At 41.6% G+C, this 27,593-nt stretch overlaps 1 protein-coding gene across 5 annotated transcripts in view; it reads left to right on the top strand.

Moving 5' to 3' along the window:
- Positions 1-2,812: 2,812 nt before the first annotated feature.
- LOC126321992 (maestro heat-like repeat-containing protein family member 1) overlaps positions 2,813-27,593 on the top strand; it is a 262,008-nt gene continuing 237,227 nt past the window's right edge. The window contains exons 1-4 of one of the 5 annotated variants that reach the window (XR_007558737.1): positions 2,813-3,176; positions 3,972-4,053; positions 4,139-4,284; positions 27,124-27,327. Coding sequence is in view for 4 of the 5 variants with exons in the window: in XM_049994248.1 (XP_049850205.1) it covers positions 4,008-4,053; positions 4,139-4,284; positions 27,124-27,327 (396 nt within the window). In the remaining variant the exon portion in view is untranslated. The other 4 variants (XM_049994248.1, XM_049994247.1, XM_049994250.1 and 1 more) reach the window with 4 other exon arrangements.

A 27,593-nucleotide genomic window follows, 5' to 3' on the forward strand; every position in this document is an offset into this window, starting at 1 on the left:
TTTAGAGTCAGTGTTGGCATTTCCGATGGAGGTGTTATGGAATATACAGAGTTCTACATAATGCTAAAGAAAAATATGCTGAATACTCCCAAAACCTGAAACTAGATGATGATCTACCATTTGTTTTCATTGGAGTGAGGTGTTTTCATTGCAAACAAAATTTATGAACACCACTTGAGTCAGTTTAACAGAAGACAGGCATATTTTCAACTACTATTTCTCAAGGGCTTATAGATTTATGAAAAACGCATTTGAGATTTTATCTACAAAATTTAGGATTTTTCACACAGCAATCGCTTTGAAACCAGAGCATGCAGGTGCTGTTGTGGTGTCATACTGTGTTCTGCACAATTTCTTGTGACACAAGTCCTCAATGAAATTTGTTACAAATACTATCTCTCTCTTTCTAACCAATAGCTCAATACATAGTATCAATATTAAGAATAAGAACAATTTATGTAAAGACCTAAAATCACTTAACTTGGTCCAGTTTAGTCCAATATACAGGAATACACGTTTTCAATAAATTGCCAACAACCATTAAACACTTAGTGTCAGATGAAGCACAGATTAAAAGGATTTTGAAAGAATTTTTCGTAGGCAGCTCCTGCTACTCTATAGATGAGTATATTAATAGGAATTGTTAGACTAACTTAAGTAAAAATAACTGTTAGATTTCATTTATGACAGCAATTGGTCACAACAGTCAAGATTAGGTACTATGTGTATGATAAATTTATTAAAAGCGCGTAAATAGGTTCCATTCTGACACCATGATAATCTTGTAAATACTAGCAGTTCCAGTTTTCTGTAATATAAACATGGCTTCACAGTTTTCTGACAGATGATCACAGAAGTGAGTATTCTATTCAATGTTCTACATTTTTTATGTTAGACTATACTTTCTGACATGACCTTCGAGAATCATCTCAGTTTTGGGTCTATGGAACGAAAACTAACTCTAATCTAATATAAATTACATTAAATCAGAAGATTTGGAAGAATCTATATCCCAGGATACAAGTCAGCTAATGTGATTACTAATCTGGTACAACAGAAACTGTTCTTTCGAAACTGATAGCATATTTCGCAGCGAAAAACACTACAATATGATTGAAATACTGGGAATACCTTCGCAAGGTCGAGTATTTTAAGCACTAAGTGCATTTTTCTTAATCTTATCTGTATAACTCTTTATATGTGTACAAACACATCACATTGATTAAAACGGGTATATTTATTAAGTCTACAACATTGTTTCACTTACCATATATTCTGGTGAGTCAATGCTCGATGTTGTTGGCCAATAATGTTCCTGGTCTTGCAGATAAGAAAGAAGCTCAAAATACCACAACATTAGTGTATGCGCCATGTGTGTTCACTGCCTGCCCCTGAACGACTTGTTGGTGTATTTTTTTTTAAATAATCTCCTGTAAGAGCTACGCATATTATTAATTTTTTTGACAGCCATGTCACAATTACCATTCGGCGCAACTTCCTTTGCTTTTGTTACCAGTGCCTGATACGCTACACATTTCTTTTGTTTCTATCGTTGCAAGCCTTACTTTTAATCTTCCATGCAGATGGTAACGAACTGTGAACTTTTATAAATACTATTACAAACTCTCTGTAGTAAATTCGGGAGTCTTGAGAATCTCCAGAAACGTCACTCATATTGAATTCTGTTTATAGCAATACCTACCCAACAATGATGCAACGCTCGCCAAGGTAGCAATGGACTGAGCGATTAGCCTGAGATACCTTTCACATGCTCAAGCTTAGGCTGCGGTCACAGTAGTTCCAATATCGGTGGATTCCGCTGACGACCGACATCGGCCGTATACGGCCGATCTTTTGACATTAGTACGCCACTACGTGCGCGATCATACCATAGCCGATTTTTATCCAGAACGTATAGACACCGGACGACAATCGGTGAAATTAGAATCAGTTTGTTTTCTTCGGTCAAATCGACCGACGTTTTCGCACACGAAATATGGAGCGTGAGAAACTGATAAGTTTAATCCAAGAAAGATTGAGTTTGTACCACCCTGAGGATGAAAATATCATAATCGGGATATTGTTCGGATTCTGTGGACTGAAATCGTAGGTTTATTCGGAACCTCAAATAAGTAGTTTTTTGGAAGTTTTAGGCGTCCTTATACCCTCAAAAATTAATTTGTTCAAATGAAAACTGTTGTTGCTGCTCACTGGCGGCTTATGCCAGTAGGGCAGTGATTCTGTTTATATGAAGCGGTTTGCGGATGTAGTGTACGGTACGTGTTCCTACTTTTAAATAGTGTAGATTTTCAGAGTATCTTATGCTAAACATTATGCTTGTCTTTCACTCGTGTGCTAAATGACAGTCATTGAGGGTTAATTGACGGACGTCTGCACAACTGTAAATAAATACAGCGAAACAGAGTGCCTATAACTTGCTTTCCATGGTCACCACGATTTATCTCGAGTACGTAACAGAACTTTTCTCCCGTCATCTCGTATATTTGTAAAACTTGCTGATTGTTCCTATAACTGCGGACAATGTGTATAGTACTCGCCACTTTCTTTACAAGACAGGAAAGCTCACTGATATGCATTCGGCGTTCCTTTAATAGCAGAAACCGCTATGCAGCACTCGTATCCAACTGTGCCCATACCCTTATCTGAGAGAGAGAGAGAGAGAGAGAGAGATAGCGCTGTGAGTACATGTTGGAGCATGTAATGGGGGGCCTTGGGCTAAACCGCACAACTTTTGTTATTAAGATTATGGCAGATGGCTCGGTCTTTCTCCCGGATTAATCTACTGCATTGAAAATTTTAACTGTTCGTAACTGGCAGTGCTTAGCAGTATGGAAAATACAAGGTTTCGCGGTGCTTCAAAAGCCGTGCTGAAATCTTCTGAGCGTACAATACCCAATAGCACCACTACGAATGAAACACTGTGGAGGTTCAAACCCATGTTTGAGTAATGAATGTTTCACTTAAGAGCCTGTCACAGAAGTACATATGTTTGGAACTAATTCTATCAGAGCGGTTCTGTACCGTTTTCCTATTTCACACTGTTCGAGACTACCGCGCGTGATGTAATGCTAGAAATGTCATGTGATGTTTACGTATCGACATTGTCAGCTGTAACACAGCAGAAGTGTGGCGCGTGCAATAAACGGAACAACGAGGTAAAAGAAAATGTAAATGATTCATTGCCCGTTAAGAGACTAATTTTGCAGGTGTAATTGTCTGTGCCACGTGGTAAATATCATCTTCCCTTTAGCTTTGTTGACATCATTTATAGACAAACTTTTAGAAGTTATACTGTTTTATATGTTGGTTATTGCTTCGTACTCATTTCATTTGTGGACTAGCTGTACCCGAAAGCAAAATATTTTTGGCGCTTCTGAAGGTAAATTTTTTGTGAGCATAATAAGCATCCAGCAAACCTCGTAGGCGTGATGTACAAATAGTGTATGACGTTACTAAAAGAATTTGTGACGATGTACAGCGAGAATCATCTTGTTTATTCCCCAGTTGGTGTCGCCCAGGACTAAATAAATTCTGTCGCACTACTGTGACCAAGTCGTTAAATTATCTAGTTTATAAAAACATTGTAAGCTATATTCGTTGTCGTCCGAAGTGATGTCAGGTGAAAGAGGCGGTACAGATGCATGTATAGTTGATAGTAAAAAAAAAAAAAAAAGGTAATCATTGCCAACCATTAAGCACACAATTGAATTTTTTGATAATGTGCAGAGGTACCATATGCTTCCCTACACCACCTCCCCCCACCCCCTCTCATGACAGGTGTTTCAGTGGATAAATGTGAGACTGGTCTGTTTCCTTACTTAGAAAAAGTTTCAAAGAAATTTTTGTTCGGCATTATAAGTTTTCTACATCATTTTTGTTTAAATATTCTGACTAATATGTGGTAAATTATTCACTTCAACAATTACTAATCACATATTTTATGCATTTAGGAGACAGCACGGCATTGAGAGTTAGTGTTATGCAGTATGACAAGTGTCATGGATGTCAATGCCAAAAATAGTTCATTACAAGGTAATGATGCTTTATGGATGTCAGTACTGCACTAGAAACTAAATCTGTGACTTACTTTACCGATTTTTCTTGTTTTAACATGAAGTTGTCATTGGATCACTCGTGGAGGCTGCAGGCGACAAGAATGAAACTGTCAGGCATGCAGTCTCTGAATCGCTCAAGAAGATTGCAAGGAAACATCAGAATGATGTATTGGAAAACATAATATGCTATTGCAAGAGAAATTCAAAGGTACATATATACATGGTTCAACTGAAAGTAGTGATTATTTTTTAAATGACTGAAGAGTAATTAAAGTATCTTCTTTTAAATTTCTTTAATGAAATAAAAACTAAGTCATACAAGTATCTGTTTTTTGCTGTTTTGCACCAATGAAATGAATTGTAAATTCAGACTGTTAGTGGCTGATTTGTAACATTTCAGGTTGTAATTACTGTATCCAGATTTCATGGAATCCCTGATATTTTGTTGTAGAGTCCTCTTGAAAATGCTTTCTTTCAACTTTATCCTATCTTCAGCTTTTGAGTAAAAAACTAAATTCAGAAGTGAGAAAAATCCCTATGTATCTTCAAATTTTGTTTCAGCCTATACCCTGCATAATATTTTTTTAAAAAAATTGTTTCCTTCTTAATATTAAGTCAATTTATGCTGATATTGTCTTGTCTTCCTCCAATAACAGCATAAAGTAAGTTTCATAAATTCCCTTTTTTTGAATTTTATCCATTTCATCACATCAGGAGCATAAATGTACTAGGTGAGAGTAGACAATACTGTACACAATACAAATTTTAAAAATATATTTATGATACTACTCAGGGGTATACATCTGGGTTTGAGCTTCTGGTCAGTATCAGACTACTATAAAGAATGTAATTTTATGTGAATCATTTTCAATTGATTATAATTTGTATTGAACTTCATCTTCAGTGCTACAGTACAGAAGTGCAGTAGATGTTCTGTAACTGACTTCTGAAATAACTTTGCAGTGTGTGTCATTATTATGTTAGGTAATTTATTAACTAGCTTAATTCTCATGTGAAAAATTCCTTTTTGGTATAAATGTGACTTTACATATACTGAATACAGATTGTTTTGCAGTCTGGTGTTACGGCTTCCTACTGCATTTTTTTTTTTTTTAGCAGGCGTTCATTACTACCTAAGATACTACCTACCTATAAGAAATTTCAACAGTAGATCATAAGAGCAAGGTAATTACAGTATTTCTAGTTCTTTTTAGAGAGTCCTAAAAGATATTCCAAATATTGACTATAATATTTTAATAACTCTTTTAGTATTTTGAAAGTACTTGCTGCTGTTGATAAAATTCCTCAGATGACGACACCATGTCAGGGCACTATGAAAACGTTAAAATAGGCAGTCATTACAGTAGTGTCATTTGTACATTACTTTATGATTCTTAATGCATAGCAACACTTACTCAATTTTAAGTTCATGAATTCAGTGTGTTTATGCCATTTGATGTTTTGGTTCCTCAATTTTTTTTGATTGATGCTGACACAAGAATTATGTATATTCTGGTTTTTCTGAATGGAAAAAACACCCAGAAACAGTTTTCCTATTGTTCATTTTAGTTATTATAAGCCCAGTTCCGGAAGTGATTTGTAGCAGTATTTATTGACTGCTGTAATTCATCATAATTTTTACCTTTGAGGTGGGGTGCTGGGAAAAAGTAACAAGCAAAGGGCAAAAAAGGGAAGCTTGAAAATAAATAAATAAATAAATGAAGTTAGTAAATCAGTTTGGCTTGCTATATGAAGTAGGGGAGAATGGGCCTCATCCAGATGTAGTTGAATGTAGGTTGAAGCAGAATATTAGCTTAAAGAAAAAATACAAGGTCGGTATTAAATCAGAATAGGAAAAGAATAATTCTGCTTCTAGGTAGCAGTCATGGGAGGGGTCTAGGGTAGCAGCTTCAGGAGAAATTAGGTGCAGAATACCAGGTCCCAAGTTTCGTGAAATGAAGTGTTAGCCTTAGCCAGGCGATAGAAAACTTAGGTCAGCTATGCAGGGACTTTGAGAAGAAAGATTGGGTAATTATAGTTGGGGGAGCAGGAAACAGCCTGGCTTTGAATCCAACATATAGTATAGGGAATGACCTGGATAAAATAGGAGCAGAAACTGGGTGCACAAATGTGGGGCTTGTGGAGGTCTTTCAGTGCCATGATCGGTCCTGGGTAAACACTGCTGCAAGGCATCTTAACATTGAGCTTAACAGGATGCTCCAGACACTGGCAAAATTTCACATAAGTATTGTTCCAATTGATGCTTCTTGTAGGTGGGGATACACTACACATGGCCTGCACCTGAACAGGAAGGGGAAAGATAAGTTAGTTTCTCTGTTAGCAGAAACTGTAAGGGCACCACAGTCTCACACGGGATGATCCCTGTGGGTAACGGGACCAGGCCGACAGTTTTTTTAGGTTAAAGCCATAATCCAGACAGACAGCACTAAAAAAAAAAAAAGAATAAAAGAAGCTTCATGTACAATAAACAGGGATAAAGCTAAGGGTAGGCCTAGCATCAACTTCATTAAAACATCAGGGGAACAAGGAAATAAAGTAGATGAGCTGGCAGTGTGTTTAGATGGTCTCAAAAAAAAGAATGAGATTTATATACTCGTCTGTCTGAACACCATATAACTGTGGAGATGGATAGTGTTAGTATAAATGGGTATAATTTAGCATCTTACACTTGCTGGTCTAGCATGGATATAGGAGGAGTTGCCATTTACACAAAACAAGGGTACAAATACAAAACAGTGAAAGCAAGCAAATTTTGTGTCGATCAGCACTTTGAAGTTTGTGTATGTGAACTACAGCTAGATAATGTAGTATTGATATTAGCAACAGTATACAGTTCCCCATTAAGAGATTGGGAGATATTCATAAAAAAGTTTGACTCCATATTATGCTGTCTGTCAGACAAAAAGAAGAAGTTACTATTGTGTCGTGGTTTTAAGTGTAAACTTTCTAAGTAATTCTGATAGGAAAAGTGAAGTAGAAGTGTAATTAATGATATATAACTTAGAATCAGTGATTCTAAGTTATATATCATTAATTACACATATAGCTCAGGACAGTAACACTCTAAAAGATATTGTACTTGTACAGCAAGAGGATGTAAAACTGACAGCTGCTTTTCCTGTGGTAAATATTATTAGACCTTTATGCACAGTTGATTAACTTACAAAGCCTAGCAGAGTGCACAGTTCAGAAACCATTAAGTAAAATTGTACGGTTACTCAATCTAGTATCTATTGAGCACTTCAGAGAAAGTATAAGAAATGTTAATTAGGGAGTTGTATGTAATGAGCCAAATGTTAAATGCAACATATTTTTTGATAGATTTATATCCCTTTTTTTACATTGTTGCCCAAAAAAATTAGTAAATGCAACACCAAACAGTTTTCAAAGAAACCTTGGCTTACTACAGGTATTAAAGTGTCTTCACGAAGAAAAATGATGAGGCAGCAAGAATTAGTAAAGTTGTCAGAAAATCAAGAAATATGTAGGTTGGAGATGAAATCTACAACTTGGGCAACAAAATCAAATTGATGTGCAATGTTTTTAGAAGGGAGGCAGGAAAAGTAACCACTGGGGTAGGTAGTATTATTATTAAAGAAAATGAGACCATCTTAACCAACAGCACACAGGTAGCTAATGTATTTAACAACTTTTTCTTAAGAGTGGGTGAAAAATTTGGTGAGAATAATTTAAAAGAAAAGCAAAGCACTACATGGAAGAGTCAGTTTTGAGAAATCCTAGTAGGATTAATTTTCGACTAACAACCTCTTGTGAAATAAGGAAAAGCATTAAATCTTTCAAAAATAAATATTCTGTTGGAGTAGACGACATCTCCAACAACATATTAAAACAATGTGGAGCAGTTACAGTAGATGTTCTGAGTCACGTATGTAACACATCACTAATTGAAGGTATTTTCCCAGACAGGTTAAAATGTGCCATTGTCAAGCCTCTCTACAAAAAAGGGGCCCCCACAGATGTCACTAATTACTGGCCAGTATTCTTGCTTACAGCATTTTCAAAAGCTGTCGAGAAAGTAATGTACTCAAGCATGATTAGACAGCAATAACAGAGTCTCTAAATAGTAAAATGTCACCAATAGGAATTTTCTGTGACTTATCCAAAGTGTTTGATTGTGTGAAGCATGACATTAAATTACAGAAATTACGATTCTATGGTATAAATGGAACAGCATGTGAGTGTTTGAAGTCGTATCTACACAACAGGAAGCAAAAAGTTTCTTTATATGGTTTAAGTGATTTAAGGAAGTTTACCGCTTGATCTGACTGGGGAAAAAATTATGTTAGGTATTCCACAGGGTTCGATCATGAGTTGCCTTATCTTCTTGATGATAGATGTGGATGACATCCCTTCTTGGTTGAAACAAGGACTTAAACTGACATTGTTGACTGATGGTACAAGCATCATTATTAATAAAGTAAAAGAAACTCCAATAGAAAATGATACAAATAATGTCCCTGGAAAAGTTATTAGCTGGTTTTCTGCAAATGGGCTTGCTCTGAACTTTTGAAAAACGCAGTACATCCAATTTTGTACATTTAGGAGTGCATTTCTTTCAATAAATATAACACATCTGCAGAAGCCAGTAGCCAGGGTAGAAAATACTAAGTTATTGGTTGAACATGTAGATGAGAATCTTAATTGGAAAATTCATATTTTGGATCTCCTGAAGCGACTAGGTTCAGCAACTTTTATAATCAGAATAACTGCCAATTTTGAGGATATAGAAATGGATAAGCTAACACATTTTGCATACTTTCACTCTATGATCACTAGGAATAATATTTTGGAGTAACTCAACACTTACACAAAAAGTATTCACTGCTCAAAAGAAAGTGGTTAGAATAATTTGTGGGGCTGATAGTCACAAATCTCGTAAGCATCTGTTTAAAAGGTTAGGAATTCTTACAACAGCCTCAGTACATGTACTCAGTAATGTAATTTGAAATTTGCTCTCAACAACATAGCTCAGTTTAAAAACAACAGTGACATTCCTGATTATGATACCAGAAGAAAGACAGACTTACAGTATCCTCTAGTTAACCTATCTTTGGCACAGAAAGGGGTAAAATATTCTGCTGTATGAAATAAAATGTCTGACAGACAGCAGTAATAGTTTCAAAAATACATTGAAATCTCCCCCTGTGGGTTCGGGGGTAAGAATAGGCCCACGGTATTCCTGCCTGTCGTAAGAGGCGACTAAAAGGAGTCTCAAACGTTTTGGCCTTGTGAGATGGTCCCCTAACGGGTTTGACCTCCATCCTTCTAAATTTTCCGAAGAGCGAGCCGATTGGGGAAGGGCGCCTTACAAGGAGCGGTGTGTCCATCAAGCATTACCATCTCTAGCCAGGTTTGTCGTCATCGCTTAGCAGTCCCGCTCACCTACCATCTCTTGGGCGTAGATTTGTTCTTGGGTGCGGTTTCTTGCAGTCTGCTATGCTGTGTCGCTTTATGCGCCAATGACGATATTGGACTACATCACCTAAAATCCAGCACGGTAGCCAGTCCGTTGTGGTGGGGCCGCCATGTACCCTGTTGGTTGTAGCCCCCTGACTACACAGGGATCGCTCTGCTGATGCCAGCGCCGTTAACTCCCCACGTATGCCAAGGAGTAGATGCCTATCTCCTTGGGGCATTGGGACTCCCGGAAATGGCCATCCTGCCAGGTGGTCGTTGCTGAGGCTGGGTGGCGCCCGTGGGGAGGGCCCTTTGTCGGAGTAGGTGGCATCAGGGCGGATGACCCGCAATGAAGCGTGGTACATCATCTCTTGCTGGTGGCCAGCCGCCAGCAGTCTCTAAGCGTTCCAGGGCTCAATACAACGCAACTACATATGACCCCAAATCGTTCCCCTCCCTGGCTACACCATGGGAGGAACGAAAGACTAAGGATGCCAGCGAACCATACTCGCCCCGCTACCTGGTGTGTACGAGAGCTGATGGTGAATTCTTTACATCCATGAAGCCTCAGTTCTTCGTCGAGCACTTAGAGGACAAGTTCGGGGAGGTGGAGGGCTTGTCCAAAATGCGCTCGGGCTCGGTTTTGATCAAATCGGCGTCCTCCGCCCAGTCCCGCCGGTTACTCGATTGTAACAAGCTGGGGGATGTTCCGGTTACAATCACGCCCCATAAGAGTCTTAATATGGTCCAGGGCATAATATTCCATCGGGACCTTCTATTGCAGTCCGATGACGAGCTTCGCGCCAATTTAGAGCGGCGAGGTGTTCACTTCGTCCGGCGCGTACATCGTGGTCCAAGGATAAGCAGGTTGCCACCGGTGCCTTCATCTTGGCCTTCGAGGGTGATACTTTACCTGAGAAGGTCAAGGTGATGGTCTATCGTCAAGCCCTATATCCCTCCCCCGATGCAGTGCTTTAAGTGCTGGAAGTTCGGGCATATGTCTTCCCGCTGTACTTCCAGCCTCACATGTCGAGATTGTGGACGCCCATCACATCCCAATACTCCATGTGCTCTGCCTCCCATCTGTGTAAACTGCGGAGAGCACCACTCGCCTTGCTCGCCGGACTGCAGGATGTTCCAAAAAGAGCGCAAAATCATGGAGTATAAGACCCTGGACCGCCTGACATACACTGAGGCCAGGCAGAAGTTCGAATGCCTCCATCCTGTTCGAATGACTGCCTCTTACGCCGCGGCTACTACTGTTATGGCCCCATTAGCTCTCCCTCAGACTGCCACCTCTCAGAGCCAGAATGCTACACCTGCCCCCTTGATGGTGGGGGGCACTTCACTCCCTGCTGCTCCTGCACTACCTGCCTCAGGAGCAGCAACCCCCCAACCATCGGGGACATCAGTCCCCACTTCTAAGCTGGGGAAGCCTCAAACTTCCCCTGCTCGAATAGCACGGAAAGGGTCCCTTGGGTCCCTTCCTTCCCAGGTTTCCGCCTCTGGGAAGGGTGACGTCAGCCAATGGAAGAAAAGCAGACCAGCGGCTGATCGCAGGGCTTCCTGCTCCTCCTCCGTCCCGGAGACTGACTCGCTGGAGCCCTCCCAGCCAATGAAACCCAAGGACCAGAGGGACAAGACGAAGAAGAAGACCTCTAAGGCCAAGGACCACGCGGTGGCATCCACCCCACTGCTCCCTACAGGCTCTGCGTCCGGGGATAAGGTGGAGATCCGGGCGTCCGCTGAGGACCTGGATCTCGCCGGACCCTCAGACGCCATGGAAGCAGATTGTACTGGTCCTCCATCGGTGGCAGCAGGTGACCCAGTGGCGTGATCTGCCTCCTCGGCCCCTTCACGCCTTTTTTGGACATGGACAAAGCAATACTCCAGTGGAACTGCAGCGCTTTTTTCCACCACCTTGCTGAGCTTCGCCAACTCATCCGCAGTCACCCTCTCCTCTGCATTGCCCTACAGGAAACTTGGTTTCCGGCAATGCGGACCCCTGCCCTACGTGGGTATCGGGGTTATTACAAGAACCGGGCAGCTTATGATAGGGTATCTGGTGGAGTCTGCGTCTTCATCCTTAACTCTGTCTACAGCGAATGTGTACCTCTTCACACCCCTTTAGAGGCTGTCGCTGCAAGGATGTGGTCGCCTCAGCCTATTACTGTCTGCAGTTTGTATCTTCCGCCAGATGGTGATGTCTCGCGTCATGTGTTGGCTGCATTGATAGCACAACTGCCTCCTCCTTTTGTGTTACTGGGCGACTTTAACGCCCATAACCCCCTGTGGGGTAGCGCCGCGATTACTGGCCGGGGTAGAGATGTCGAGACTCTTCTCTCGCAGCTTGACCTCTGCCTCTTAAACACGGGAGAGCCGACACATTTCAGCATCGTCCATGGCACATTTTCGGCCATCGACCTTTCTATCTGCAGCCCCGGACTTTCACCATCCATCCACTGGAGTGTCCATGACGACTTATGTGGTAGTGACCATTTCCCCATCTTTCTGTCACTACCACAGCGTCACTCTTCTGAACGCCCCTCCAGATTGGCTCTGAATAAGGCTGATTGGGGCTTGTTCTCCTCTCTCGCCACTATCGCACCTCCTTCCCCTGACACCATTGATGCGGTGGTTCAGTCGGTCACCACCGGCATCGTTTCTGCGGCGGCATCTGCGATTCCCTGTTCATCCGGGTCCCCTCGGAGGAGGACTGTGCCTTGGTGGGCGCCCGAGATCGCAGAGGCGATTAGAGATCGCCGGCGGGCTCTTCAACGCCATAAGCGGCACCCGTCCTTGGAGAACCTCATCGTTTTTAAACAGCTCCGTGCCCGTGCCCGACGCCTTATTCGCCAACGGAAGCAGGAGTGCTGGGAACGGTATGTTTCCACCATTGGCGTCCGTACCTCTGCATCGCAGGTTTGGGCTAAGATTAGGCGACTCCATGGCTATCGGCCGCCTGTCTCTGTCCCTGGGCTTTCGCTGAATGGAGTGGTGTGTACTGACTCCGACACGATTGCGGACCGGTTAGCAGCGCATTTTGCTCAGTGTTCCGCATCTACGAATTACCCACTGGCCTTCCGCTCCCGGAAAGAGCGGTTGGAAAGTTGGAGGCTTTCCTTTCACACGCGCCACGCGGAGTCGTACAATGCTCCTTTCAGCGACTGGGAATTCCAGAGTGCCCTATCTGCTTGCCCTGATACGGCTCCTGGGCCAGACCGCATCCACAGCCAGATGCTGAAACACCTCTCTGTGAATTGCCAGCTACGCCTCCTAGATGTTTTCAACCGCATCTGGGTTGAGGGTCTGTTCCCGTCTCAATGGCGAGAAAGCATCGTCCTCCCCGTGTTGAAACCTGGCAAGAACCCGCTGGAGGTGGACAGCTACCGCCCCATAAGCCTCACCAACGTTCTTTGCAAGTTGCTAGAACGTATGGTGAGCCGGAGGTTGAGTTGGCTCCTCGAGTCTCGAGGCCTTCTGGCTCCGTCTCAGGGTGGGTTCCGCAAAGGCCGCTCTGCCGTCGATAATCTGGTCTCCCTAGAGTCTGCCGTCCGTACAGCCTTTGCACGCCGCCAACATCTGGTTGCCGTCTTCTTCGACATGCGGAAGGCGTACGATACGACTTGGCGATATCACATCCTGGCCACACTTCATGGGTGGGGTCTTAGGGGCCCGCTCCCGATTTTTATTCAGAATTTTCTGTCGTCTCGTTCCTTCCGCGTGCAAGTTGCTGCGTCCCATAGTTCCTCCCGGGTCCAGGAAAACGGGGTCCCACAGGGGTCTGTCCTCAGTGTCTCCCTGTTTTTAATTGCGATCAATGGGCTCGCTGAGGCGGTGGGATCGTCCGTCGCAGCTTCGTTGTATGCAGACGATTTCTGCCTCTACTACAGCTCCGCTGGCATTGCAGTTGCTGAGCGCCAGCTGCAGGGCGCTATCCGCAAGGCGCAGTCGTGGGCTGTAGCGCACGGCTTCCAGTTTTCGGCCGCTAAGACCTGCGTTGTGCATTTCTGCCGGCATCGCACGGTTCACCCTGAGCCACGCCTTTACCTTGACGGTGAACCTCTTGCTGTGGTAGAGACGCATCGGTTCTTGGGACTGGTATTTGATGCCCGGTTGACTTGGCTGCCTCATATTAGGCAGCTTAAACAAACATGCTGGCGGCATTTAAACGCTCTCCGTTGCCTTAGCCACACCGGATGGGGTGCCGATCGGTCCACCCTTCTCCGGCTGTATCAAGCGCTGATCCAGTCCCGCCTTGATTATGGGTGTGTGGCTTATGGTTCGGCGTCGCCATCAGCGTTGCAATTGCTGGATCCCATCCATCACTGCGGGATCCGACTCGCCACAGGAGCATTTCGGACAAGCCCTGTTGACAGCTTACTTGTGGAGGCTGGTGTTCCTCCATTGCGGATCCGGTGCGACCGACTTCTGGCCGCTTATGCTGCCCACATTTGTAGCTTGCCAGGGCATCCCAACTACCGTCTCCTGTTCCCGCACTCGATCGTCCATCTTCCAGACAGGCGGCCCCGGTCAGGGTGTACGATCGCGGTTCACATCCGGGCTCTACTGTTTGGGATTGAGTTTTTTCCTCTCCTGCCTGTTTTCCGGGCCAATCTCCGTCTGCCCCCTTGGTGTGTGCGCCGACCATGCATTCGGCTGGATTTGGCACAGGGTCCGAAAGACTCGGTCCCTCCTCCGGCCCTCCGCCGCCGCTTTGTTGCTCTCCTTGCCGAGTTTCCCGGATCTGCCGTGACCTATACCGACGGTTCGATGGTCTCTGGTCGCACTGGTTACGCTCTTACTCTAGAGGATCATTGTGAGCAACGGTCGCTGGCACCCGGGAACAGTGTATACACTGCCGAGTTGGTTGCCATCTATCGCGCCCTAGAGTATATCCGCTCCCGCTCAGGTGAGTCCTTTGTCATCTGTAGTGACTCCCTGAGTGGTTTACGAGCTCTTGACCAGTGCTTTCCTCGTTCCCGTCTGGTGATGGCCATCCACGAGTCGCTCCATGCTCTTGCCCGTTGCGGCCGCTCCGTGGTCTTTGTTTGGACCCCAGGTCATGTCGGCATCCCGGGCAATGAGCGGGTTGACACGCTGGCTAAACAGGCAGTGAGTTCACCGGCTCTGGAACTCGGCCTTATGGAGTGTGATCTCCTGTCGCTTTTGCGCCAGAAAGTGCTTGGTGCCTGGGGTGACGAGTGGCGCACCCTGCCCACGCCCAACAAACTTCGGGCGGTGAAGGAGACGACCCGTGTGTGGCGCTCCTCCATGCGGGCCTCTCGGAAGGACTCTGTCGTCCTCTGCCGGCTGCGCGTTGGCCACACGTGGCTGACGCACGGCCATTTGTTGCGCCGGGAGGACCCACCGCTATGTCGCTGCGGGGCAGCTCTGACGGTGGTCCACATTTTGGTGGACTGCCCGCTTTTAACAGGACTCAGGCAGACGTTTGCGCTGCCTGATACCCTCCCTGCCCTTTTATGTGATGACGATTCTATGGCGGACCTCGTGTTGAGTTTTATTCGGGCAGGGGGTTTTTATCGTATGATTTGAGTGTTTGTCCTTTTATTTCCTGTATTGACTTGGGCCTTTGGCCTGTGGTTTTAAACTGTGGGTTTTAATGTCATTTGGTGGTTGGCTTTTCCTTATTTTCATGGTCGGCCAACCACCTTCACACTCGGTGCGATTTTAGTTCCGTTTGTCTGGTCTTTGTCTGCCTTTCTTGTATTGTGTCGTCCCTTCTCTTAGTTCTCCGTTTTTCACGACTGACAGTTTTTATTTCGTGTGATTTTATCGTGGAACAAGGGACCGATGACCTTAGCAGTCTGGTCCCTTCAATCCCACACCCAACCAACCAACATTGAAATCATGTCTCCTTGATGACTCCTTCTACACCATAGATGAATTCTTGAATGGGAATAAGTAAATCAGTAGGTATAATATATGCATTTTGTGCCATTTAAGGGAATGGGGTAGGTAATAAATATTTTATGCTTGAAAAACTTTGATTCATGTATGCATTTCTTATGCACTTGAAACATTCCACATCAATGGTTATCATGAGATTGATCAGTGGGACACATAACTAACTAACTAACTAACTAAGCTTGCTTACTGTTATCATCTGCAGACAGTACAGCCTCTGTATTTAGATCCAAATAATTTACATATATAAGAGAGAGAGGAGGTTCCAATACAGAAACTTGAAGGACACCAAAGGTTACTGAATGTTCTTCAGACATGTTCCATCATTAGTTCAGATTATTAATCAGTGAATCTTGTATGTACCCTTTGTCTGCAATGATTCCGTAGTGATTCTTCACACGCAACTATTTTCTAGCTTAATAAGTAGAATTCTGTGATCTACTGTTGAATATCTCACTCAAGTCCAAAAATATTCCTGTATATGCTGTTTTTCATCCATTAGTTTTGGGGTACTTTTTGAGCATTCACAAATAGCATTCTGTGTAGATGTCTGGCCTCTAAGAACATGTTGAGAGTTCTTTAATAAATTATACTTACTCAAAAATCTGTTCTACATAATTTTTCCGTTACATTAGATTGGCAGGATGTTATTGACATAAGTCAGTAATTATAAATTTATGCCTTTCACTTGGTCTGAATACAGGTACGACTTAAGCAGATTGTAGTATGTCTCAGAAAGCTCAAGATGAAGAGAGCTGTCACACAGTTTAATCAGAGCTTCAATATTTTGGCAACTGGTGACTGGGAACTTCTTATTTCATTAATAGCTGTTATAACTTCATCAATTGTGATACTTCTAATGAATAGGGATGTGTTGCGGAGTTCAAACTGTCTTTTGTGTGATAAGAGTTTGCTCTGAAACACCATTTTTTGCACATTCCCAGCTATTTCAGTAAAATACTTAAGGCATATTGACAGTTTCTCATGGATCTGTAATAGTTTTGAAGTTTGGCAGCAAAGTGATAGAACCACATTTTGTCCAGCTTGCTGCTGTCCGTGGACATGCCTGAAAAATGGATACCATGCATATAGCTGCACCGTGAAAGCCAGTGTAATCATTCAAGACTGGAGAGGTCTAGGAAAAGGAGTTAATTTTGGGAACGTCACCCAGAACTTTCCTGAAATCTACCCCTTTTTGTAGACCTCTCCAGTCCTTTTCCTTCAACGTCTTCCTTCCCCTTCGACCCTTCTGCCTGAAGGGGGAGCTGTTGACTCTGAAAGCTTGCCTATTTATAGTCTTTTATGTGTGTGTTCTGCTGCTGCTTGGTGAGTAGATTTTCTTATTTATCCAATTACATTGTATTGTCAAAAATTGTTTTGTTGTAAAATTTATTTTATGTTTGTTTTAACCTTTTATGTTTTTGAGAACTGTGGCATCTGTTGATGTTCCTGCATCTTTGTAATTGAACCTTTTAACTTCATGTAAGGTCAAGATAGCTTAAATTAAGACAGTAAGTAAAGAAGCGCTTTAATTTATTTCAACACATGGCTGTTCAGTAACTAAAAGAAGTGTGAAATTAAATGTTACCACTGTCATTTCAAATGGTTATAAGGCAAAGAAGGAAAATTTCAGGAATGTCCAATAACACTGAATTGGGATTCTAGTTCATCTGACAGGAAATGACACAAATTAAACAGCTAGTATCTATAAAACTATCAAAGATGGGACTACCACAGCTTATTCTGGCAACATTTAGTAGGATCATATATTCCATCTGCTAGCAGCGACAGAACATCCTCTGTCATTGTCATTTCAATTTTTTAAGAGTAACAAACTGCACTTTATTCTCAATGTGCCTCAAGAGCAATGCAAGCACAGTTGTAACTTTCATGCTCATTATAACAGATATGTCACTGGCCCTTGTCTTATTTGACCTTGTGGCCACAAATAAGCAACAAGATGGTGAGTATATGAGGGAATTTGAAGACTGAGAAAACCAGCTGTAAAATTTTAGTTTCTCAACTTGATTTTTAGGGTCCACACAGTCAGAGACTTTGGCAAGGCAGGGAAAATACTAAAAGGAAAAGTTTTTGTTTATATCTCCAGGACTTGATTGAGAAACCACGTATGGCAGTGCGAGTGGCAGTTGACAGATTTTGCTCAGCAAAGTGTTTTAGCTTTGTCATAAACTAAAATGACTGGAAGGACTGAGTGGATTATTAGAGATGTCTTTCTCACAACCATTTCTGTAGATGAGTATGGAAGGTACAAATTTATGTATTTCAGTAAATATACTTTGGTGATGCGCTGATTACAATAATAATTCAAGAATGGTCATAAATTTTATTATCCTACTAGAAACACCTTCATACCCAAAGAATTAGTACCTTTTAGTGCTCTGGTTTGTGTCATTTTTCTTAGGGGCTCAGTTTTTTGAAACTGTCTATCGGCATAAGTGGATTGTTTTCAAAAGTAACTTTTGTGGATCTGTGTTTAATTGTTTAATAGAGGGTATAGTGTGTGCTACCATTGATAGTAGGTAATAGAGACCATTAGTTTCATTGCCACTTCTCTGGCAAATACTTTGTGGTAACAATATTTCATTTGTATCTCCATTTTTATCAATCTTCTGTTTAAGAATGCTCCAGATCATTTCTGCTTCATACTTGAATCAGCTTTTGTGTGTGTTTTGTTGACACACAGAAGGATTTTACCCTACTGGCAGCATTGAAGTTAAAATTTGTAATTGCTGCTCTTCCTTTCGGTTAGATAGAGCTCTGTGTTCCTGGTGTAAGACAGTTTAATCCCTTGTGTTACTAGTCCAATGTAAATTTGCAGTCTTTATGTTATCGACATTATTTATTCTAAACTTTGAAAACGCATTTCGAAAAGTCTTCACGTGGGGCACAATCTCTCTCACAAAAAAAAAGGGGTAAAAGCAGGGCTTACAAAGTCCTTCTGGAACCTTGTTACCTCAGTTCCATGAACTAAGGCACAATGAATCAAAGTTTGTAAGTTCCTTCTACTTGTACAAAAAGACTTACAGGAGGATGATGATTGCTAAAAAATCATTTAATGAGGGAAAAAATACATGCAATACAGAGATTAAAAGCAAAGCAGTCTGTGATGCCATTAAATAGGAAACAGGGAGAGAGAAATCAAAGCTTAACATACTGATAAGGGACAGGGATACAGTAGTGAATGGTTCAAATCAGCTGTTAAATTTGTGAATGAGTGATTTTTAATTATTGCAGAGATATTGCAACAAAAATTCCTAAATTTTGGTATATATATTGTAATAGTTCTGCATCAATTACAATCCTGTTATTATTAATCACAAAACATGAAGTCAGTAAAACTGAACGAAAATTCAAAAATAGTCAGAAAGTCTAGATGAAATACCGATCTGTGTGCTGATTAATGTATACACATCACACAAGCTTCCTTAAGAAACATTATAAATGAGTCACTCACGCGAAGTAACTTTCTCAAGTATTCAAAACGGGCATGCTGCTACATAAAGTTAAAGAAAGAGACATTCTCTGCTCTTATCATTTTTAAGAAATGGTAAAATTGATTATGAAAGAAATAGTAATGAATTATTTGATGAAATACAGCTTTATAGGTGAATCACAGTTTATGTTCCAAAGTGGTGCATGTACAATCAGCCACATGATACTTCACAAAAAATGGTATTTGGTGCTCTTAACAAAAATGTAGTGTCTCATAGGCATACTCTTAGACCTGTTAATCAAAAGAATCATTAGGAATAAGAACTGTAGTTAATCATTGGCTCTGATCATACTACCATGTAGAGTACAAATCTCAAATAAGGCTACACACTTTTCAGTTTTCCTTAGGATGTTGCATTAGGACCAATACTGTTCCTGGTATAGATCAGCTATTTTCATCATACTGTTAGCCATGTGGAAAAAAAACCCTCATTGTTGATTACAGTATTAAAACCTTTGAGAAAGTGAGAAGAGAGTAAATTAAACCCTAAAGGATGTTTACAGTTGGTCAAATGGAATAAGGTTACATTGGACATGAAGGAAAAAAAAATCCATCAATGTTTGGTTGAAGAGTGGGAAAATGACACTGTTTTTTGTTTAAGGATCCTTCTGTTATGTGTTGGTAGAAAAGTTCCATATTTAAATCAAACAATGGAAACTCCAGGTAGGAATATCAGCAGGGTAGGAAAAGACAGATTGCTACTTACCATTAAGAAGACACGTCAAGTTGCAGACAGGCACAATTAAGACACTTACAGAAAGCTTCTGGCCACGGCCTTCGTCGGTAAAACACACACACACACACACACACACACACACACACACACACACAAAAGCAAGCAGGCATACCTCACGCACACACGACTGCCAGCTCCAGCATCTTGGGCTGAGATGTTGGAGTTGGTGGTCTTGTGTGCATGAGGTTTGTTTGCTTTTGTGTGTGTGTGTGTGTGTGTGTGTGTGTGCGTGTGTGTGTGTGTGTGTGTGTGTGTGTGTGTGTGTGTGTGTGTGTGTGTCTTTGTCTTTTACTGATGAAGGCTGTGACCATAAGCTTTTTGCAAGTGTCTTTTGTGTCTTTTAATAGTTCCTGTCTGCAGCTTGAAGTGTCTTCTTTACAGTAAGTAGCAATCTGTCCGTTCCATATTTAAGTACACTGTTTCTGTTCTACTGATTTTTGTTCATTTCAAACTAGGTTTTGGGTTACTAGGGCATCTTCAGGAAACAACGCTGTTTTGTTGAATATACGTTGGTCAGCCAGAACATTATTGATATAAACCCATTCAGGTGATAGCAGCATCACATGGCAAGGAATGACTGCTAGTCACACACACGTACGGTGCATGTAGTATCAGTGAGCATGCTGTCTGTGTGTAGAATGGGGAAGGTGCGTGATCTATCAGAGTTTGACAGAGGGTACACTGTGGTGACCCGGAGGCTTGGCCCAAGCTTTTCAGAAACTTCATGACTTATTGGGTGTTTGAGGAGTGCTGTGGTGAGTGTCTTCAACAAGTGGGGGAACTGAGGTGAAGTCATGTCCTGATGTCATGGGGTTGGGTGACCAGCCCTCATTATAGATGTTTGACATCGTAGGCTGGGCCATCTGGTAAAACAGAACAGGCAGCAAACTATAAATGGACTAACATCAGACTTTAATGCTGGGCAGAGCAAAAGTGTATCTGAATGCACAGTGCATCAAACAGTTCTAACCATGGAACTCGGCAGCCAAAAACCCATGCATGTGGCAATGTAACTCCACCACAGCAGCACTGGACATTGGCACAGTAACAGTGTTGCATGGTCTGATAAATCCCAATACCTTCTTCATCATGTCAATGAGAGTGTGTGAATCTGTCGTCTTCCAGGGAACAGCTCATTGTTGCCTGTACTGTGGGTTAGAAACAACCTGTTGGTGGCTCAAGTATGCTCTGGGGAACACTCACATGGGCATCCATGAGTCCTGTGAAACTTGTGCAAGCACCATGATGGCCAAAGAGTAACGTACACTGATTGCAGACCATGTGCACCCCTTCATGGTGATAATGTTTACTGAAGGCAGTGGCATTTATCACCAACATAATGCAGCACTTCACAAGGCCAGAAGTGTGATGGAGTGGTTTGAAGAACATAGTGGTGATTTCCACTCAATGTGCTGCCACATATGAACCTAATCGAACATATCTTAGACGTGATTGAGCGTGGCGTCAGAGTTGATCGTCCCCCTTCCCAGGATTGTTGGGAATTAGGTGACTTGTGTGTGCAGATATGGTGCCAACTCCCTCCAGTGAACTATCGAGGCCTCATCACTTCCATGCCATGATGCGTCACCACTGTTTTCTGTGTCAGAGGTGAACATACTGGCTATTAGGTAGGTGATCATAATGTTCTAGCTGATCCGTGTAAATTGTATCTTTATAGACTGCATAACAAACAAACAAATGGTGGGAATGGGTATTGGTTGTTTTGACATGGTGTGAACGCACAAAGTTGCTTGCAAACAGAATTTCGTTATTACTTTATGGTCATCAAGTCCTGTCACCAGTGTGTAACTGCAAGTGTCTTTTAATCACACACAGTTCACATGTACACTTGATTCTTAGATATGGAATTACTTTCTCAGGAACAAATGAACAAACTATACACACTGTTTTCAAGCCAAAGAAAGAAGACCTAAGAATAACAAAAAATATTAGTAGAGCTTATTGTAAAGATCTAAATTTACTAAGAAAGAATGATCATAAAACTCAAAACAGAATTTTCAACTTAGGAATACAACTGTAGAGTAAAATGCATAAGGAGATTAAAGAAATTACTGAAAAAAAAGGATGTATTTCAAGATCTAGTTAAAAAAGCCTGTTAAGACGTCAGGCTCCAGGTGCCATCCGGTACAAACCTGCAGAGTGACAAGTTACGTGTTTAGCTTTTTCTGTGTTTTCTTGGTGATATATTTCTTAAATTTCATGCATGTCTTTCTGTTTAAGAGGTTTAATTGTGAGTTTTGTAGAGTCAGCAGTCTGTAGCACAGTTGTCATTTCTTCTGAACAACTAGCTACACAGCTCGTAAGGCACTGGCCTCCGTTGCTGCATATCGGGAGAGTAGCAAGTTGCATATCTAGGTCCCTGTCTGTGCTTTTATAGCCAGTCCTTAAGTTAATAATACTAGGATGGATAGGATGCATGAATACTGTGTGCAGATGCAGGAGCAGCTGGCCACAGTTTATGAAAAGCTGAATGTGTCTTTGGCTACAGTCAGTCGTCTTCAGACTGCTGCCTTGGGATGTAGCAGTGTTGGAGAATCTGGTATATTGCATGGGACACCTCAGAACATGATGAGTGGCAAGTGATAACATGTTTGTATTGCCAGAGTTGGAGGGCCAGTGTAGAGACTGGCCTTACCTATTTGACTTGTGAGCAGTCAGGTGACCATTCCTTCAGCAGGGTTGGGGCTGGCACTCAGGTGCAGGGGTAGGGGTTTGTTAGTTATTGGAAGCTCCAACATTAGGCACCCAATGAGGCGACACAGCAGCAGGACTGTGGCCGTGAGTTGCTTTTTGTGTGTTTCTGTGTGTGTGTGTGTGTGGTGTGTGTGGGGGGGGGGGGGGGGGGATGTCTGTCTGTCTGTCTGTCTGTCTGTCTGTATGCATGTATGTGTATTCGTTTGTTCATTATATCTGCTGCGTGGTTTGAGGTGCCATGTCACAGATTGCGCAGCCCATCCTGCCAGAGGTTCAAGTCCTCCCTCGGGCATGGGTGAATGTGTGTTGTTCTTAGCATAAGTTAGTTTAAGTAGTGCGTAAGTTTAGGGACTGATGACCTCAGCAGTTTGGTCCCTTAGGAATTCACACACACTTCAACATTTCTATCTCCAACAAAGGCCTTATTGGCCAAAAGCTCATTTAGTGACAGTCTTTTTGTTATGCATTGTGATACTGACAGGTTTCAGATAAATTATATAATGGTAAGACAGATTTAGGAACCAGGTTTTAAATTTTAAGACAGTTCCAGGGGCAGATGTGGACTCTGACCACAATCATTGGTTATGAGATGTAGATTAAAACTGAAGAAACTGCAAAAAGGTGGGAATTTAAGGAGATGGGACATGAATAAACTGACTAAACCAGAGGTTGTACAGAGTTTCAGGGAGAGCATAAGGGAACATTTGACAAGAATGTGGGAAAGGAATACACTAGAAGAAGAATGGGTAGCTTTGAGGGATGAAGTAGTGAAGGCAGCAGAGGATCAAGTAGGTAAAAAGATGAGGGCTAGTAAAAATCCTTGGGTGACAGAAGAAATATTGAATTTAATTGATGAAAGGAGAAAATATGAAAATGCAGTAAATGAAGCAGGCAAAAAGGAATACAAACGTCTCAAAAATGAAATCGACAGGAAGTGCAGGGATGGCTATAGGACAAATGTAAGGATGTAGAGGCTTATCTCGCTAGGCTCAAGATAGACACTGCGTACAGGAAAACTAAAGAGACCTTTGGAGAAAAAAGAACCACTTCTATGAATATAAAGAGCTCAGAAACCCAGTTCTAAGCAAAGAATGGAAAGCAGAAAGGTGGAAGGAGTATATAGCGGGGTCTATACAAGGGCAAGGTACTTGAGGAAAATATTATGGAAATGGAAGAGGATATAGATAAAGATGAAATGGGAGATATGATACTGCGTGAAGAGTTTGAAAGAACTATGTCGAAACAAGGCCCCGGGAGTAGACAACATTCCATTAGAACTACTTACAGCCTTGTGAGAGCCAGTCCTGACAAAACTCTACCATCTGGTGAGCAAAATGTATGAGATAGGCGAAATTCCCTCAGACTTCAAGAAGAATATAATAAATCCAATCCCAAAGAAAGCAGGTGTTGACAGATGTGAAAATTACCGAACTATCAGTTTAATAAGTCACAGCTGCAAAATATTAATGTGAATTCTTTATAGATGAATGGAAAAACTGGTAGAAGCCGACCTCGGGGAAGATCAGTTTGGATACCGTAGAAATGTTGGAACACATGAGGCAATACTGATCCTACGACTTACCTTAGGAAAAAGATTAAGGAAAGGCAAACCTACGTTTCTAGCATTTGTAGACTTAGAGAAAGCTTTTGACAATGTTGACTGGAATACTCTCTTTAAAAATTCTAAAGTTGGCAGGGGTAAAATGCAGGGAGTGAAAGGTTATTTACAATTTTCACAGAATCCAGATGGCAGTTATTAGAGTCGAGGGGTATGAAAGGGAAGCAGTGGTTGGGAAGGAAGTGTAGCAGGACTTTGAATTTCGCCGCGCTACACCCGTTCCCTCAGACATAGATTATACCGTCGCAGCGGTATGAGCGCTCGACAGCAGAGAAAATACTAAAATTGTAACTCTCTTTTTTTCTATCCGTTTCATTTGTCCCTCGAGAGCGGAAGCTTAGTGCAGACGTGATCTGATTAAGACGAAAAAACTTATTAATGTGTAGACATTGTGGAAGTTGTTATTAAATTCGGAGGATGGTGAGAAGCAACTAAAATAAATTGCATTTAATATAAAGACGGTTTTGGATACATTAGAAATTCCTGGACAATGAAACTTATTGCAAGATTTCGGAGTAGACTTTTCACGCAGAAATGAAGGAGATTTTTGAAGACCTGGACACTGCACGAAAGAATACATGTTAATCTGGTTAAGGATGAACTCTTATCTACGCCATTTCCCCCTGTTAGCTACCCTTGTTATTCTCTGTCTTTTTTCAAATAATTTTTGTAGTGGAAATTGGTTTGACTTTTGCTCAGAAACGCCACAAGGACCACCCCAGCAGTAGCCTTTCCGAATTGCGAAGTCCGATAACTTTTCTGTAATACGAAGTCTGATTTGTATTTCATTCTTTCACTTTTTTCATGGTCATTAACGATTTTAAAACCCACTTTTTATTCACCATTCCTTCCCACCATTTTCAACCTTTTCTTTTCTTCTCTTTTTCTTTTTTATTAACCACTACAGGAGTAAGACAGGGTTGTAGTCTATCCCAGGTTTTATTCAATCTGTATATTGAGCAAGCTGTAAAGGAAACAAAAGAAAAGTTTGGAGTAGGTATTAAAATCCGTGGAGAAGAAATAAAAACTTTAAGGTTCGCTGATGACATTGTAATTCTGCCAGAGACAGCAAAGGACTTGGAAGAGCAGCTGAACGGAATGGACAGTCTCTTGAAAGATGTAAGATGTAAAATAAACATCAACAAAAGCAAAACAAAGATAATGGAATGTAGTCGAATTAAATCGGGTGACGCTGAGGGAATTAGGTTTGGAAATGAGACACTTTGCTATTTGGGGAGCAAAATAACTGATGATGGTCGAAGTAGAGAGGATATAAAATGTAGACTGGCAATGGCAAGGAAAGAGTTTCTGAAGAAGAGAAATTTGTTAACATCGAGTATAGATTTAAATGTCAGGAAGTCATTTCTGAAAGTATTTGTGTGGAGTGTAGGCATGTATGGAAGTGAAACACTGACGATAAATAGTTTGGGCAAGAAGAGAATAGAAGCTTTCGAAATGTGGTGCTACAGAAGAATGCTGAAGATTAGATGGGTAGATCACACAACTAATGAGGGTGTACTGAATAGAATTGGGGAGAAGAGGAGTTTGTGGCACAACTTGACTAGAACAAGGGATCAGTTGGTAGGACATGTTCTGAGGCATCAAGGGATCACTAATTTAGTATTCGAGAGCAGCGTGGAGGGTAAAAATTGTAGAGGGAGACCAAGAGATGAATACACTAAGCAGATTCAGAAGGATGTAGGCTGCAGTACGTACTGGGAGATGAAGCAGCTTGCACAGGATAGAGTAGTATGGAGAGCTGCATCAAACCAGTCTCAGGACTGAAGACAACAACAACAACAACAACAACAACAACAACAACATGTGCAAACTTAGGATCAGTGCTATATGGTGAGTAGCGACTATTCTTTTCAAAATATTGTTACTATTGAGGAAATTTAGACAACTTCGTTCAAAGCCAACTACAAAACAATTCCACTGCTGCCAACGTACATTTTGTTTAAGATCCATGAAGTTAAGAAAAAATAGGGCTCATTTCGTGCCATCTAGACAGACAGGTAACCCTCACCTGTGAGTAGAATAAGAAATGATGTGACTTGTAGCGGTACATTGTACCCTCCACCACTCACCTTACAGTGTCTTGCTGTGTATATACAGAGACGTAGATACAAGATAGTGAAATGTTACGTAAATAAAATAGCCGGCTGGAGTGGCCGAGCGGTTCTAGGCGCTTCAGTCTGGAATCACGTGACCGCTATGGTAGCAGGTTCGAATCCTGCCTCAGGCATGGATATGTGTGATGTCCTTAGGTTAGTTAGGTTTAAGTGGTTCTAAGTTCTAGGGGACTGATGACTTCAGATGTTAAGTCCAATAGCGCTCAGAGCGATAGATAAAATATGGAAAAGGTTGGTAAAAGTGTAATACAAGTAAATAATACTAAAACACCTATATCATTTCATTTTTGTGTGATAATGCTTTCCCCATCGTCCTGGAAAACCTTACACCAAAGTCTTGCAACAGATAACACTAACATCTTGTCCTCTTTCAGTGCTTGATGTCACTGATTATGTGGGGTGCTGACTTTATTTTTCAGGCAAGGAACTGGCAAGTTGTGTTGCACAGAATGGAACTGTAACACTGTCATCATGGTTCTAATGCCATTTAATAGTGTTTGGAGTATTAAATTATGAGATAATGAGGATGTAGAGTGTGCAGTTACTGGTGGTAAGAAAGTAATGAATAGTGTTGCACCAACTTTTTACATTATTAAATGATTTATTCGGAAAATAGTATTGTTATTTAGGGCTAAAATGAATGCAGTTGTGGTGTTTTAAACAGACCGGTTATTTATCCAGACTCATAGTTGCTCCAATCTCCATGTGATCATTGTATTTAGATTTTAAGTGTTTCCCCTAAATACTTCAGGCAAATGCTGGGATGGTTTGTACTGTGAGGCGAAGGCCAACTACCTGTTGTGTCCTGTTCTGTCCTTGTCAACTGAACTGTGACTATGTAAATATAAGTGTGTATGGATTATGTGGAGTACTTTTCCTTCATAAACTGTAATACCACACCTTGACTAATATCCTTGTTGTTGATTTTATATAATTTATCACCTGTTTTTCTTTGTCCACAGTTACCATTACAACATTTAAGTCTCTTGCTGAAAACGATAGAAAATATATGCCAAGAACATCTATCAAATATAAATGAAGTTACTGTTTCCAATTTGATTGACTTTGCAATGGAAGAAATGACAAGGAATTCTGATTATATACCAGAATCTCAGATGCCTTTGTCAGGCGTACTTGTTGCCTTAGGAAAAATCCATTGTAATCAGGTAAGTACAAGTGTTGTCATCACCATCCGTATATGAATGTTTTCTACTTAGGAATAAACAAAAAATAAAAGGCCTAGGAAAAGAGTATCTGCTACAATTTCTTTGTCCAATCTGAATCTGATGTTCATATACAGAAAAACATAGGGGACAAATAACTTGACCATGAAATTTATGCTGATTCTGTGGAAGTAATTCAAAGAAAACAGTTGTAGAATGTTAGCAAAATAAATATAAAAGAACAGAAAAGGTCCTTAAATTTCTTATTA

This window comes from Schistocerca gregaria, chromosome 2 (assembly GCF_023897955.1).
Source record: "Schistocerca gregaria isolate iqSchGreg1 chromosome 2, iqSchGreg1.2, whole genome shotgun sequence".
NCBI classification, from domain to species: domain Eukaryota; kingdom Metazoa; phylum Arthropoda; class Insecta; order Orthoptera; family Acrididae; genus Schistocerca; species Schistocerca gregaria.